At 37.0% G+C, this 12,791-nt stretch overlaps 1 protein-coding gene across 1 annotated transcript in view; it reads left to right on the forward strand.

Annotated features, from left to right (window-relative positions):
* The window catches only part of TTC6 (tetratricopeptide repeat domain 6), a 164,397-nt gene that overhangs the window by 120,595 nt on the left and 31,011 nt on the right, over positions 1-12,791 (forward strand). Inside the window, exons 16-20 of the mRNA XM_063090125.1 lie at positions 2,145-2,265; positions 3,712-3,862; positions 6,422-6,504; positions 7,430-7,506; positions 7,927-8,087. Of these exons, the coding sequence (XP_062946195.1) occupies positions 2,145-2,265; positions 3,712-3,862; positions 6,422-6,504; positions 7,430-7,506; positions 7,927-8,087 (593 nt within the window). The remainder of the gene's footprint in view (positions 1-2,144; positions 2,266-3,711; positions 3,863-6,421; positions 6,505-7,429; positions 7,507-7,926; positions 8,088-12,791) is intronic.

The following is a 12,791-nucleotide window of genomic DNA, read 5'->3' on the forward strand; positions in this document are numbered from 1 at the left end:
TCAAATTCAGAGTTTTTAACCCTTATGTTAAAAATAGGCATTGAGAGTCCTCAATAGCTAGGATCGGCCATGTCTAACTTACCCTCAATGCATTACTGGTATGTGTATGTGCCCAGCACAATTGTGGATATAGATTAAATGCTCAATATGCAGGCTTCAATGGAATGAATGAGCCCATCCTGACTGACAAAAATCCAGCCAGAGCCCAGGACTTCAAACATAGCTATGTTCACCTGGGTGCAAAGTTCTAGAGTTTCATCATCCTACACAAGACAGTATCTGGAGATTAAGAGACAACTATACTCCCACAGGGAAGGAAATCTGAGATGATTGTTACTTGAATGTCTCTAAGTACATTTGCCTTCTGAGGTCACCCTTCCCATTAATATTAAATGAAATAACTCACATTCCATACTATGTGCCCTGTCCTCTACTTCCAAGGATTTTGGGAAAGAGGGCAGAGAATTCCTACTCAGTTCTCTGGTCTTTGCATCTGGTTTCTGCTCTCGGCTTGATTCTCCGTCTTTGTTCACCCACTTGCTTCTTGTGTCTACTGTTCTTTCTGCTTTGCTTTCTCCCGGGTCTTTCCTTCATTCCCCAGTTTAGCACCAACACAGGCATGTTGTGTGGAATACTCTGTTACTGAACATTTTAGGGTTCAGAGGATAAACTTAGCATGAACAACTTAAATTTGAAGACCAAACACCTCCATTTCTGGAAGCCTATCTGGCTCTGTCAGCCCTGTCCATCTGCCATCTGGCCGAACCCCTTTCTCCTTGGTCTTTCTCTAAAGACCTCTTTCTCATATTTCTCTCTTCTCCAAGTTTTGGACTCCTCGCCACCACTCCTTCCAGGCTATCACAATAATTCAAAATTCCTATTATTTAATTATTCAGATTACACAAGCTTGATTTGGCCTCAATCCTTTCCTATAGGCTAGCCTAAAAAGTTTTATTATCCACAACTGAAAAGAGCTCTCAAGATATTTTTCTAAGCTGATAATAATAATACTTGGGCTACGTGCCATGTATGGAGTATCTCAATCAATGTTCAGTATAATGCCATATAGTAGGTACCATTATCATCCACATTTTACTGATGAGAAAACCTAAGCTCAGAGAGGTTAAGTAACTCTCATATTTTTTTCCTTGAGAAGAATTTTTCCATTTTTTAAAGCAACCACCCAAACCACAGCCAACTTTTTCCTTGCTAGCCAATCATACTGTGAATTGGCAGTCAGATTGTCTTCAGGTATATTTAATCTGTGTGATCACTGCTGACACTGGGTACTTCCCCAAATTCAGTACCATAAATATTTGTGTCCTAGACTGTGAACATTATGCACATATTGGGCAAAACTTCCCTCCTAAGCCAGAACAGGCTTGAGAAGCTTAGAAGATACAAGTATGTGTCAAATTTTATGGAAACCTCATCTAATTCTCTAGCATGTTTTTGAAAGTGAAGGGGCAGTCAGTAAGTGAGGAACATAAGATGATGTCTAGATTGGTTACTGATGATGAGGGTCACACACCTGGAGTACTGAGAGGAGGTTCTTTTTGCCCTTGCTCCTGTTATTTGGGATGTGCATAATCAAGTTGTGTGCCTTAACTCCAAGTCCTGCCTGCCTTGGAGTAGCCCCTTTGCAGCTGCCCATCCTGGCAAGGGTAAACCTGACATCTGCCATCCATTCCAGTATGAAGTAGTACCTTGCCTGTTCCTCAGCTAGTAACAATGTCTTTGGGATAATACCAGGTCATCAAGGGCAATGGCACCCTTCTGACTGGAGTTAGATTCCCTGCCCATCTTTGCCATTGACTTGCATCATGACCATGGTCCATGTACCTAGTCCCTTTGGACATAATCTCCTCATTTGTAATGAGTGGACCATACTAGATTACCACCAGGATTTCTTCCAGCTCTAATCACCTTGTGAACCATAATAGCAACATTGTTACTAATAAACACATACATTTTTGTATACAGTACTATTTTTCCTCACCAAATTAAGTACATTCATCATAGATATGTTTTATTTTATGTAATGTTTAAAAAATAAAAATAAGCACTAGGAAGGTTATAGACTAAAATTTAAATAAGATATGGTTGTTCAGAACCTAAATAAGATATCAACTTTTATTTTCAAGCTCTAATAAATGATGGCTATGAGAATCTTTATTGTATTCTACATCGGGGCATACTCTATGCACATCTAAAGTTTTGGTTGCTGGCAATTTGTGACTTTGAAACTGTTATTTCCTTAGAAAGGTATGCTTTCCTTTTCATACTTACTGATGTCACTTTTGTATAAAATTAAGAAAACGCAAAATGAAAGGAAAAGGTTTTTCCCCTCATCATTGATAACCTAGTAAAAAATGAGATAATTATAAAGTTATCCTAGAATTAGAATACCATTTCGAAAAATAATGTTACTTCTAAATTAAGATCTGTTCTGAATATCTGTTTGCCTCAGGTGCTTTTGCAAATTTTAGAGATTGAATGTGTTTGAGAAGAGTTAAATCCATGGATAACAAATCAACTAGTTATTAAGCGGAGCTTGGGGATGCCCAGGCTAGAGCTGTTTAGAAGTTAACTTCATGGAAAACTGTCATCAAGTTTTAAAATAACGACAAAATATTCTTCCTTATATATTATTACTATGCACAACATACAAATCAGTGAAAGGAAACCCTTTATTTAGAACTTCTGACTTCATTTTGTTTAGTAAAGCAAAAGAAAAAAGCTAAAACCATTTAGACCATAGGTTCAGGATGAAACACAGATTGAAAGTTAAACACACTAGTCAGCCAAGTTGTAAATCATAGAAATTAATTAAATATTTCTCCTTCTTTTCTATGAAGCATTCATGAAAGTGGAGCAACTAATCATGCCAATTCCATGCCAACCAGCAGACTGTTTACTTAGCTTATCTAAGATGAACTTTGAACTTGACTTGGGAAAGTCATGGAGTGTGCCTCAATAATGACCACAGTGGTTTTCTTTCAGACATTTCTGAGCCAGGAAGGAAAAGAAAAAAAGGTTCAGTTGCAAAGAGTCAGAAAGCTGGCAGTAGAAGTGTTGGTGTCTGGGCAAAGGGTTAGGGCTTCCATCAGTTTGGGCTGTTAGATGTGTGTAGTTTCCTCACTTTGAAATAGAGGCATCAAATAAGGCAATTTCTAAGGTCATTTCTATAGTGAAAATTGTTTGATTCTAAGAGAGAAAAACATTTACTTGATATAGAAAAGCAGCTGCATTAATACCCAGGGGGATAGGGATTTTGTCCTCAAGCCAACAAACCCCAGAATATTACTGTTTCTTACTGTTTCTCACTGTTAGTCATGGCCTGTATAGCATAGCCTGAGGCAAAGACTTTTGAGTTGAGGAGAACTTTTGGGTTGAGGAGAACTAAGCTTGCAATTCAAGATAACTCAAGATTAAGTCAAGCAAGAATGAAGTAGTGCCAAGTTTTAGGAGACTTCAGGATTTCTATTCCTAGCACAGACTACGCAAATGTTAATTCCTTACCAATGATTTTATGAAGGTGTTTATAGTTTTCAATAGGAAGTAATTAACTAATTTTCTTTGCTTTAGTAAAGCATTTAAGAATACTCTGATGTATATTGACGTATTTATTTTATTAGGCTCATTCATGATTGTAGAAGATCTGGAATAATTAAAAATGTCTAATGAGATTTTGCTTCCTCATTACTTTAGAACTGTTATTTTGGCTTATATAAACATTGGCCTCATACATTTGCTGCAACTGGATAATTACACTGAAGCCATTTGGCATTTTTCCGAGGCTATTAGAATTGATCCTTTATATATTCAAAGCTATATTTGTCGAGCAGAAACCTATAATAAGGTATTTAAGGCTTGAGAACTTTGATTTTTTTAAAAAGTTTTAATTTTCTGGATATATGTTCAATATAATGTTTAATATATTAATGTATTTTTTAGCTAATTGTAGAGGTTAATGCTTTATAAGCAATAAATATTAAGAAGATATAGTTAACTGTAATAATACCTATGTTTTTTTTTATTACAAAAGCAGTATATATGTATGTATATTTATTGCAGGTAATATGTGTATGCAAATAGGAATAAATTGAAAAATATTTATAGTTTAATTCTCTAGAGTTAACTACTATTAACATTTTGGAGTCTATTAGTTCAATGTTTTGTGGGTTAGGGGTGTGTGTGGGTGGGTTCATAGAATGGGATCCATGCATAGAATAGAATCCTAAGGATTCATAAATTTTATTTAATTTTATAAATTATTTAAATTTAAAAATAAATGCAATTTCTTTTTTAAATGTAACAGTCCTCTCCCACTCCAACCAAATCTGACCTTACAGAGATAACCACCATTAATTCTTGTCTCTAACCTTCAAAACAGACATTGCTTTCCACCACTTCTCCACTAATTGCCCTGCACAAGACAGTGTCATTCTACACCAGGATTATTGCAATAGCCTCCTGGTCTTCTTACTTCTGCTCTTTACTACTTTCAATGGATTTTCAACATAGCAGCCACAATGATCCTGTCAAAACATGTCAGATTGTTTCACTTTTTTGCTCAGACCTTTTAATAGCCTCCTTTTGTGCTTAGAACAAAAACCAAATTCCACAAAAACCAAAGGCCTGCAAGAGCCTTCAGGACCTGGTTCTTCATCATCTCTCTGCCCTCATTTCCTGCAAGTCCTTTAGGTAGACTGGTTCCAGTCAGGAGAGGCTACATTATGCTGTGGTGAAAAAACAACTTCAATTGTCCTATTAAAACAATGAAGTTTTATTTCTTGCTCACACTACCCATCCATTGGGGGTTGCCTGGACACTCTGCTCTCCATTGTCTATATTTCAGGACCTAGTGTGACTAGGGTCCCATCAAAATTCCTACCTTTCTTTCCCAGGGGAAGTTTGCTCTTGACTCCTGTTGGGTAAGGAAAGGACATACTCATGACGTGTGGTTCATTTGCTTAACCTAACCCTGCTAATGAAGCTGAGGCCATTTGGGGAAGTTGGAGTTTCCCTTGAGCGCACGTAGCAACCAAAGCACCAGCATAACAGGGTGTGAGGACAAATATTCAAAGACTCTTTGTTCTGAGAGGCAAATATCTCTACACAGTAATGGTTGAATAAATTGTGGTGTATTCACTCTCTGGAATATTACAGGTCAATAAAAAGAATAAATAGAACTATGCCAGCTGAGTTGGAGGAATTTCCATGAGATATTTTTGAGTAAGAAAAGTATGATTCAGAAAAGAGTATAAAGTGTGTACAATAGGACTCCATGTAAATGAAACAGTTATAAATCAACCCTTGCATATGTGTGTAGAATACATACTCCTGCTGTTTGTGTTCAGCCTCCAGAGTGAATCTAATCTAAGGCTGTCTGTTAGAGGTTCAACCACAGGGAAGCTGGTAGACATCAGAGCGTGAGCCTCCACGTGTCCCAAACCAAGGTTTACTCAATGCATAGATATATAGGGTTGGTAGAACAGGTATGCAACATGGACACATGACTAGATGACCTATTGATTACACCAACCTGAGCAGGGTCAGCTTAAGGGCCGGAAGTTCCGTAGAAATTCTCAAATTCGTTTAAACAAATCTCAAATTTCCTCCTTTTGGTTTCCCTCTTTTGACTCCACCCACTATTTCCTCCAAACAGTTTGTACAGTTTCTACAAGTACTGCCTACTTCCACGTAAAGATTAGTTTTGTTCATTCTCTTCTTTCCATCATCCTGTCATTTTAGGAGGAGGAGTGGTTGGCTGTCCCTGGTTAATTGTGCTGGGGTCTATGTAATGCTCCTTTTGTATCTCCAAAGGCAGTTGACTTTTGTCCTCAAATTTGTACAAATTCAGATTGTTTCTGTGACTAGTTTTGAGGGAAGAATCAATGTTTACTTTTCATTATATATTGATGTTAAATGAGTCTCTTTTTTCCCATCATTCTTGTATTTTGTTTTCTTCATTAATTTACCTAATTTGGTGTGAGCTTAGTTTTCCTGCCTTATTTTTTAAGTAGAATTGACTTTTATTTTTTATTGTACCCTCCTTTGCACGCTAGTTTATTAAACACAGGTGAAGCTTGGTGAAGAAGGTAAAGGAAAATGAAAAGCTAAACAAAAAAGGAAAACACAGACATGCAAACTAGAATGTGTCATATAATCACATTTATGTAAAATTATATATGTGGGCTTATGTAATCATTCTTCCAAATTAATGATAAATGATTTTGAAAAACCAAAAGACTGCATCATGAATGTTTTTTTCACTCCTCTGTATTTGCTTTGATGATTCTTAAGAAAAATATGTGTATTAAGAGATGTCCCTGCAAAATTTATATAGTGAAGGGTGGGAGGGGAAGGGAAGCAATCTGTATTATTGGGAGCTAAATTTCTGTTTATCACTCAACAGTTGCATAAATTGAAGAAGGCTGTAAAAGAGTTATCTCGTGCTATTCACCTTCAGCCAGACGGAACCCAACTATATATAATAAGGTACAAGCACAGAAATTGAATTCTTGGGATAACTTACATTCTGAGCAAGCTGTTGGGATCTTTAGTTCCCTCTTGATCCTTCCAGCCTCCTCGTTTTCCATTTAATCTCCCAGCAATGACCATCTCCCCAACCAGCCAGCAAAAGGTAGAGGTCGTTATCATTTTTGTTTAACTTTAAAGTAGTTTATTACGTAAGATAACCAGATCTTTCTGTTTGCCTTACCCTTGCATCAAAACACAACTGTTTAGTCTTTAAATTCTTTGAGGTCTTTCTAGATTGCTAGTTTTATAGTTATCACGTATCTCATGAGAGGAGGGTATATTTTGAATAGTTGTTTTGATTGCTTCCACAGTGGTAACAAACATATATGTCTGCTAATCAGTGAGAAAACAAAGTGACACATTGCTTTGTACTTAAAATGTTGTAAAGCTTGCTATAAAGGAAGGCTTTGCAAGTTGTGAGTTATCACTACTAAAAATATAATCTCTAAGGATTTATAGGCTTGGGGAAAAGGAATGGAGCAATGCTTTCTGATAAGGACCTGCTTTGTCTTTTAACTCTTGAACAACATGTTAGCAATTTATGTAAATACTTCCCCCCTTTTATATCTCTTGAACTTTATCTTTTAACAGTTTCTCAGCAACAAAGTACAACATTTTAAATACAGATAACTGCAAAGAGAGATTTGAATAGTTTCCTTTCAGCATCACATTTCCTAAATTGTTTTCTCATCACCTCTCCGTGCTAATTGGTCTATTTAGACTGTATAACATGTCTATAATTTTCACATTGTTTTTATGCATACCTATGTAAATATGAATGAATGCATTGTAATTCTAAAATTTTAAGTAACTTGTTATAAGAAACTATTTTATGAAAATTATTTTTAAAAACTTAGACTCAAAAAGCTATTATTTCTTCCAGAGGACAATATCTTCTTATGCTGAAATGTTATGATCTAGCAAAGTTCACTATTTATCAAGTAGCAGAAATGAACAAAGGTAAATAATATAATTAATGCAAGATTGTACTTGTCTTAACTTAAGAAATACCTCTTTAAAATATTTATACTATTTGCAATAGCTATGTATAGATAGCAGGAGGGATTCACTTGAAAGTCAGAGTTAGATCTTTGAACTTCAGTTCCACATTGTACATAATCAATTAGTAAAATGATTCATAACATAGTGAATTTTGTGTTTGAGGTTATTATAGGAAATGCCAGGCTTACAATTTTACTTTTTTGTTTGTAATTGTAATGTCTTATTGTTTGCTGGTAGCAAGTATATTTTAGTATAATATTAATTTGTTAATTCATATTACAAAGAAATATCATTGAATTGCTTGACTTCCTTAAAATAATTATATTCTAAATCTTTGTTAGTTGGTGAAGGTATTGATAAACTCTCCTTTCCTTTTAGGTCTCATTAAATTGAGTCCTTTACAGCAAGCACTCATTTATTCATTTTGCGAAAACCATGACAAGGCCATTCAGGTCTTGGAAGGGATCTCTTGGAGTAGATCCGAGATAACAATGTATGCTGTATTAGCAAAAGCCCAAATGAAGGCCAAGAGAACCAAGGTGAAAAGTCCTCTGAGTAACATTTACTAAATCTACTAATGCAGTTTATATATTGTGCTTAGTGTAACACTTTATAAATATTTTTTTCACAAGACTATACTATTTATTTATTTATTCTTCTGTTAACATTAGTGTTATTTCTTCTCTTTTTTTTTCTCTTAAGATTAGGGCTGCTCTAAATATTCTTTTTCATGTCTTCTGTTAATATGTGGAGTAGTTTTCCAGGATATATTCCTAGGAGTAGATTTGCTGGTATGTAGAGAGTATGAATGTTTAAATTTTAAGACAATGACACATTTCTTCCAAAGGGTTGTACCAATTTATTGTCCACCTGCAGTGTATGAGGTCCCTGTTGGTCTGCATCCTTTATAATAATTGGAATTGTTAGACTTTATTTTTTGCCAGTTGGGTGGATGGTAGTCTTATTTCACATTTCTCATTTTGAGCATCAGGTTGAGCATATTTTTATGTTTATCAACCACTCATATTTCCCGTTACGTCAATTTTCTACGCACTTTTTTTGTTTGTCTTGTTCTCATTGATTTTAGGGATTTAAAAATAAATTCTGTATACTAATTTTTGGTTTTGTGCTATGTATCATCTCACAATTTGTTGCTTATCTTTCAAGTAGTTCTTATGGTGCCTTTTATAAACAGAGGTTAAAGTTTTTCTTTTTCCTTTGAAGACCTTTATCTTAAGCAGATTTTTTTAGTGTGAAATAGTGGTAAATTTTTAGTTTTCCCCATTAAAATGTTTCAGTATCATTTATTGAAATGTTCTCCTTAACCCAAAGATCTGCAGTGCTACATCGATCATATTATACATTTTTGCATATGTGTGGAACATGTGTGATTTTGGACTCTCTATTCTGTTCCTTTGGTCAGTTTTTCTATTCCTGGCCCAGTAGTACAATGTCTTGGTTACTGTAGCTTCACTGTACTTCTTGCTACCTGTCTGATAGAGCAAGTGCCCATGCCATGTTCTTCTCTGGGAGATTCCTGTTTATTCTTGAGCCTTTACTCTACCACATACAGTATGTTTTAAATTCAGCTTGTGAAATCCATGAACAACTCTCTTGGAATTTGATTTAAATTATACTGAATCATTAGATTATATTAGGGAGAACTGATAACTTTATGATATTGAACACTTCAGTTTGTGACCATGATGATTTAATAAACATTAGTTACTATTATTCATATTTTTTCTTAAGTATTTTTAGCTTCTTTATAAGTTTCATTCCATAAGCATTTAATCATGAATAACTATCATTAACTAAAAAACCAAAAAAACCTCTACTTTTGCCCCCTGACCTTTCCAGTTATTGACTTTTTCTCTTATTTCTGACACAATCAAATCTTGGACATTTTTCTATATTTATTATCTTCATTTCCTCACTTTTCATTCTGCCACTCACTACAATCTGGTTCTTATTCTCTTATGGTAGGCACATTGCAAGGTGCCCTCCCACCCCCAACAATCTGTGCCCTTGTATGACCTTGAGTGTGGGTGGAACCTGTGCCTTGCTCCTTAACCAACAGAATGCAGCAAAGGTCATAGATGTCACTTCCATGATTATGTTACATAAAGCCATACTGTGAACTGCCTGTGGAGGGGGTCTTCTGACAGGGAACTGCTGTGGTCTCCAGAACCTCAGGGCAACCTTCAGCCAACAGCCAGTAATAAGCCAGGGCCCTCAGTCATACAGCCACAAGGAAATGAAACCTACCAACAACGTGGATTAACTTGGAAGAAGATCCTCCCCCAACTGAGCTTGCAGATGAGAATGCAGCTGGTTGACACCTCGATTGCAGCCTGTGAGACCCTGAGCAGAGGACTCTGCTAAGCTGTGCCCAGACCCCAGAGCTGAGGAAAATGTGAGATAATAATGTGTGTTGTTTTAGGGCATTAAGTTTGTGGGGCTTTTTTGTTGTTGCAGCAGCAGTAGGAAACTAATGCAGATTTTAGTACTGGAAATGGAGTGCTGCTATAACAAATATCTGAAACTGTGGGAGCAGCTTTGGAACCAAGCAGTGGGCAGAGCTGTAAGAATTTTGAGGATCATGACAGAGAAAGCTTAAATCATCTCAGATGGTTAGTAGGTATCTGGTCTTTAAAGAAGCTGCTATTGAGGACTTAGAAGCAAGTGAGCAACATATGATTGGAAGGGAGATCTTTTTTATGTAATGGCAGTAAGCTTAGCAAAATTTTCTCCTGTAGTTATATGGAAAGCAAAACTAATACATCAAGAACCTGCATATACAGCTAAGATGAGTTCCAGGCAAAGCATTGACAGTGCTGCCTGGTTTCTTCTTGCTGTTTGTAGTAAAATGTAAGAGGAGAGAAATTGAGTTAAGAACTGTTAAAACAAAATAAACCAGAATTTGGTGATGTTGATAATTCTCAACTTCTCCACATGGCAAAAGATGATAAAATCAAGATATTCCCTGTCAGGAAAGTGTGTTCTAAAGAGAAGGATGAGGTGAGGCTGAACAACCTTTTGCCAAGATCTCAGAAATATCATAAGGTCAAAGTATTGTCACATTAGGTCCCTTTCAAAAGACTAAGGATATGCCTTACAAATCCTCTTAACCAAACCAGAGGACTTATAAAAGCATAAGGTCATTGTCTCTCAGGCATCTAGGCACGAGGCCAAAGAGGAGAAAGAATTTTCTTGAAAAAATTAGCTGATATGGCTTTTGTCTAATGGAATGAATCCTGTGAAATTCATAGAAGGTCCCCAAAGTTTTTGAGAAAATTATTTCTTTACAAACACTGCCCAGTTGGACTAAAAGAGAAAAAGCGAAAGCAAGTACAAAGTGAAAGGAAACTGTGAGACCTCAAAATTAGGCAGGCAGGAAGCAGATTAATAAAACACCTCAGCTGCAAATGTGCAACCTTTAGTAAGAAAGGAAGGATAATCCAGAGGGCAAGATCAGGAACCCACAGGACAGGACTAAGAGCCACAGAGAATTACTCTTATGCCTTGAAACCTAATCAAGAGACTCTGGATATTTGCCCAAATGGATTTCAAAACTGCCATGGACCAGCAACTCCTTTTTATCTTCCATCCTCCCCTCTTTAAACTGGAATGTCTGTGGATATTATCCTGTATTTGTCTCACCCTTGTATGTTGGTTGTTTGGGGGACAGATAACTTGTCTCTTTAATTTCACAAGTCCACAGATGGATAGAAATTGTGCCCAAAAGGTGGTTCTTAGTGGATTATGGACTTTGAGCTGGTGCAGTAATGAGATGAGATTTTCGGGAACCTTGGAATGAAGGATTGTATTTTGCATGTGGCAAGGATATTGAATCATGGGGGGACCATACTGGCAGACACACCTTAAAGTTACTCTCAGTGAATCATACTGTATTATCTCCTCCCCTTCCTTCAGTGTGGACATGACATGTGACTTTCTTCTAACCAGTAGAATATGGTGAAGTTGATGGGATGTCACTCTTACTTTTGTGTTGCATTATATAAGACTCCTTAGCAGACTGGAGAGAGAGATTCTCTCACATGCCTGGAAAAAGCAAACTGCTATGCAGAAGGTTCTGTGATGAACTGCAGGCAGCCTCTAGGACCTGAGGGCAGCCAACAGCCAGCAAAAAGCTGGGGCTGTCCATCTTCGAGTCTCAAGGAAGTGACTTCTGCCAACAGCATGAATGAACTTGGAAGCTGATTCTCCCCAGTCGAGTTTCCAGAGGAGGACACAGCTCAACTGACACCTGGATTGTGGCTTTGTGGGACCCAGAGCAGAGAACCCAGCTATGCCATGCCCAGTCTTCTGACCTATGGAAACTGAGAGAAGAAATGTGTACTACTTTAATGCTAAATCTGTGGTAATTTGATTTGCAACAATAGAAAATGAATATACCCCTCGTTTGAATGAAGTGCTCTATTTTCATCAATGACTTCCTTATTGCATATTCAGAGGTCATCTCTCAGTATATATCACTGCCTACTTTTCATCCACCTTTGAAGTTGTTGACCTCTCCATCCTTTTAGGAATACGCCTTTATTCTTGCTGTAACCTCCCCTCACTCCTGCTCCCTGTTGCTCCAGCTAGAAACCTGATGCTGGCTGCTCTGTTCCATCCAATTAGTAGTGGTCTCTTGGTTTGACTTTCTAAGTATCTCTCAAATCCACTTCCTTTCTCTGTTTCTATGGTCATTATCCCAGCTCAGAATCTTTTCTTTTTCTTCCTCGATTTACAGCATCAAGCTTTTATCCACACAGGAGCCCCAGTACTGTTTTCAAAATATAAACATGTCTTATCTGCAAGCCCGTCCAGATCTCCCTGAGGTGAAAGTAGTGAAGGAGAGAGTCATGGGGGAAGGAGGAGAAAGTGAGGGTGTGTTCATATTAATTTAAATGAGATGGGAGCCTTGAGTAGACTCAAGTCTTTATGGAATCAAGGAGACAGGGAAGATGCAGAGGTCCAAAAGAAGAAGGAAGTAGCAGATTATGCCCAGGTCAAGGAGAAGGACATGGGGTCAGGGACACAGCTTGAGGAGCTAGCTCTGCAAAGGACAAGAAAGGAAGCCATTCAAAGAAGGAGAGAAAAAAGGTGAAAATGCGTGAACATATAGATACACTGGAAAGTGAAAAAGACGGAAATTTTTCTATGGCAAGGTCATGTGCTGAGAGTGAGGACCAAAGGACGGATGTTGGAAACATGCTCAGAGTAAATGCTAAAGG

This window comes from Cynocephalus volans, chromosome 3 (genome assembly GCF_027409185.1).
Source record: "Cynocephalus volans isolate mCynVol1 chromosome 3, mCynVol1.pri, whole genome shotgun sequence".
In the NCBI taxonomy this organism is placed as follows: domain Eukaryota; kingdom Metazoa; phylum Chordata; class Mammalia; order Dermoptera; family Cynocephalidae; genus Cynocephalus; species Cynocephalus volans.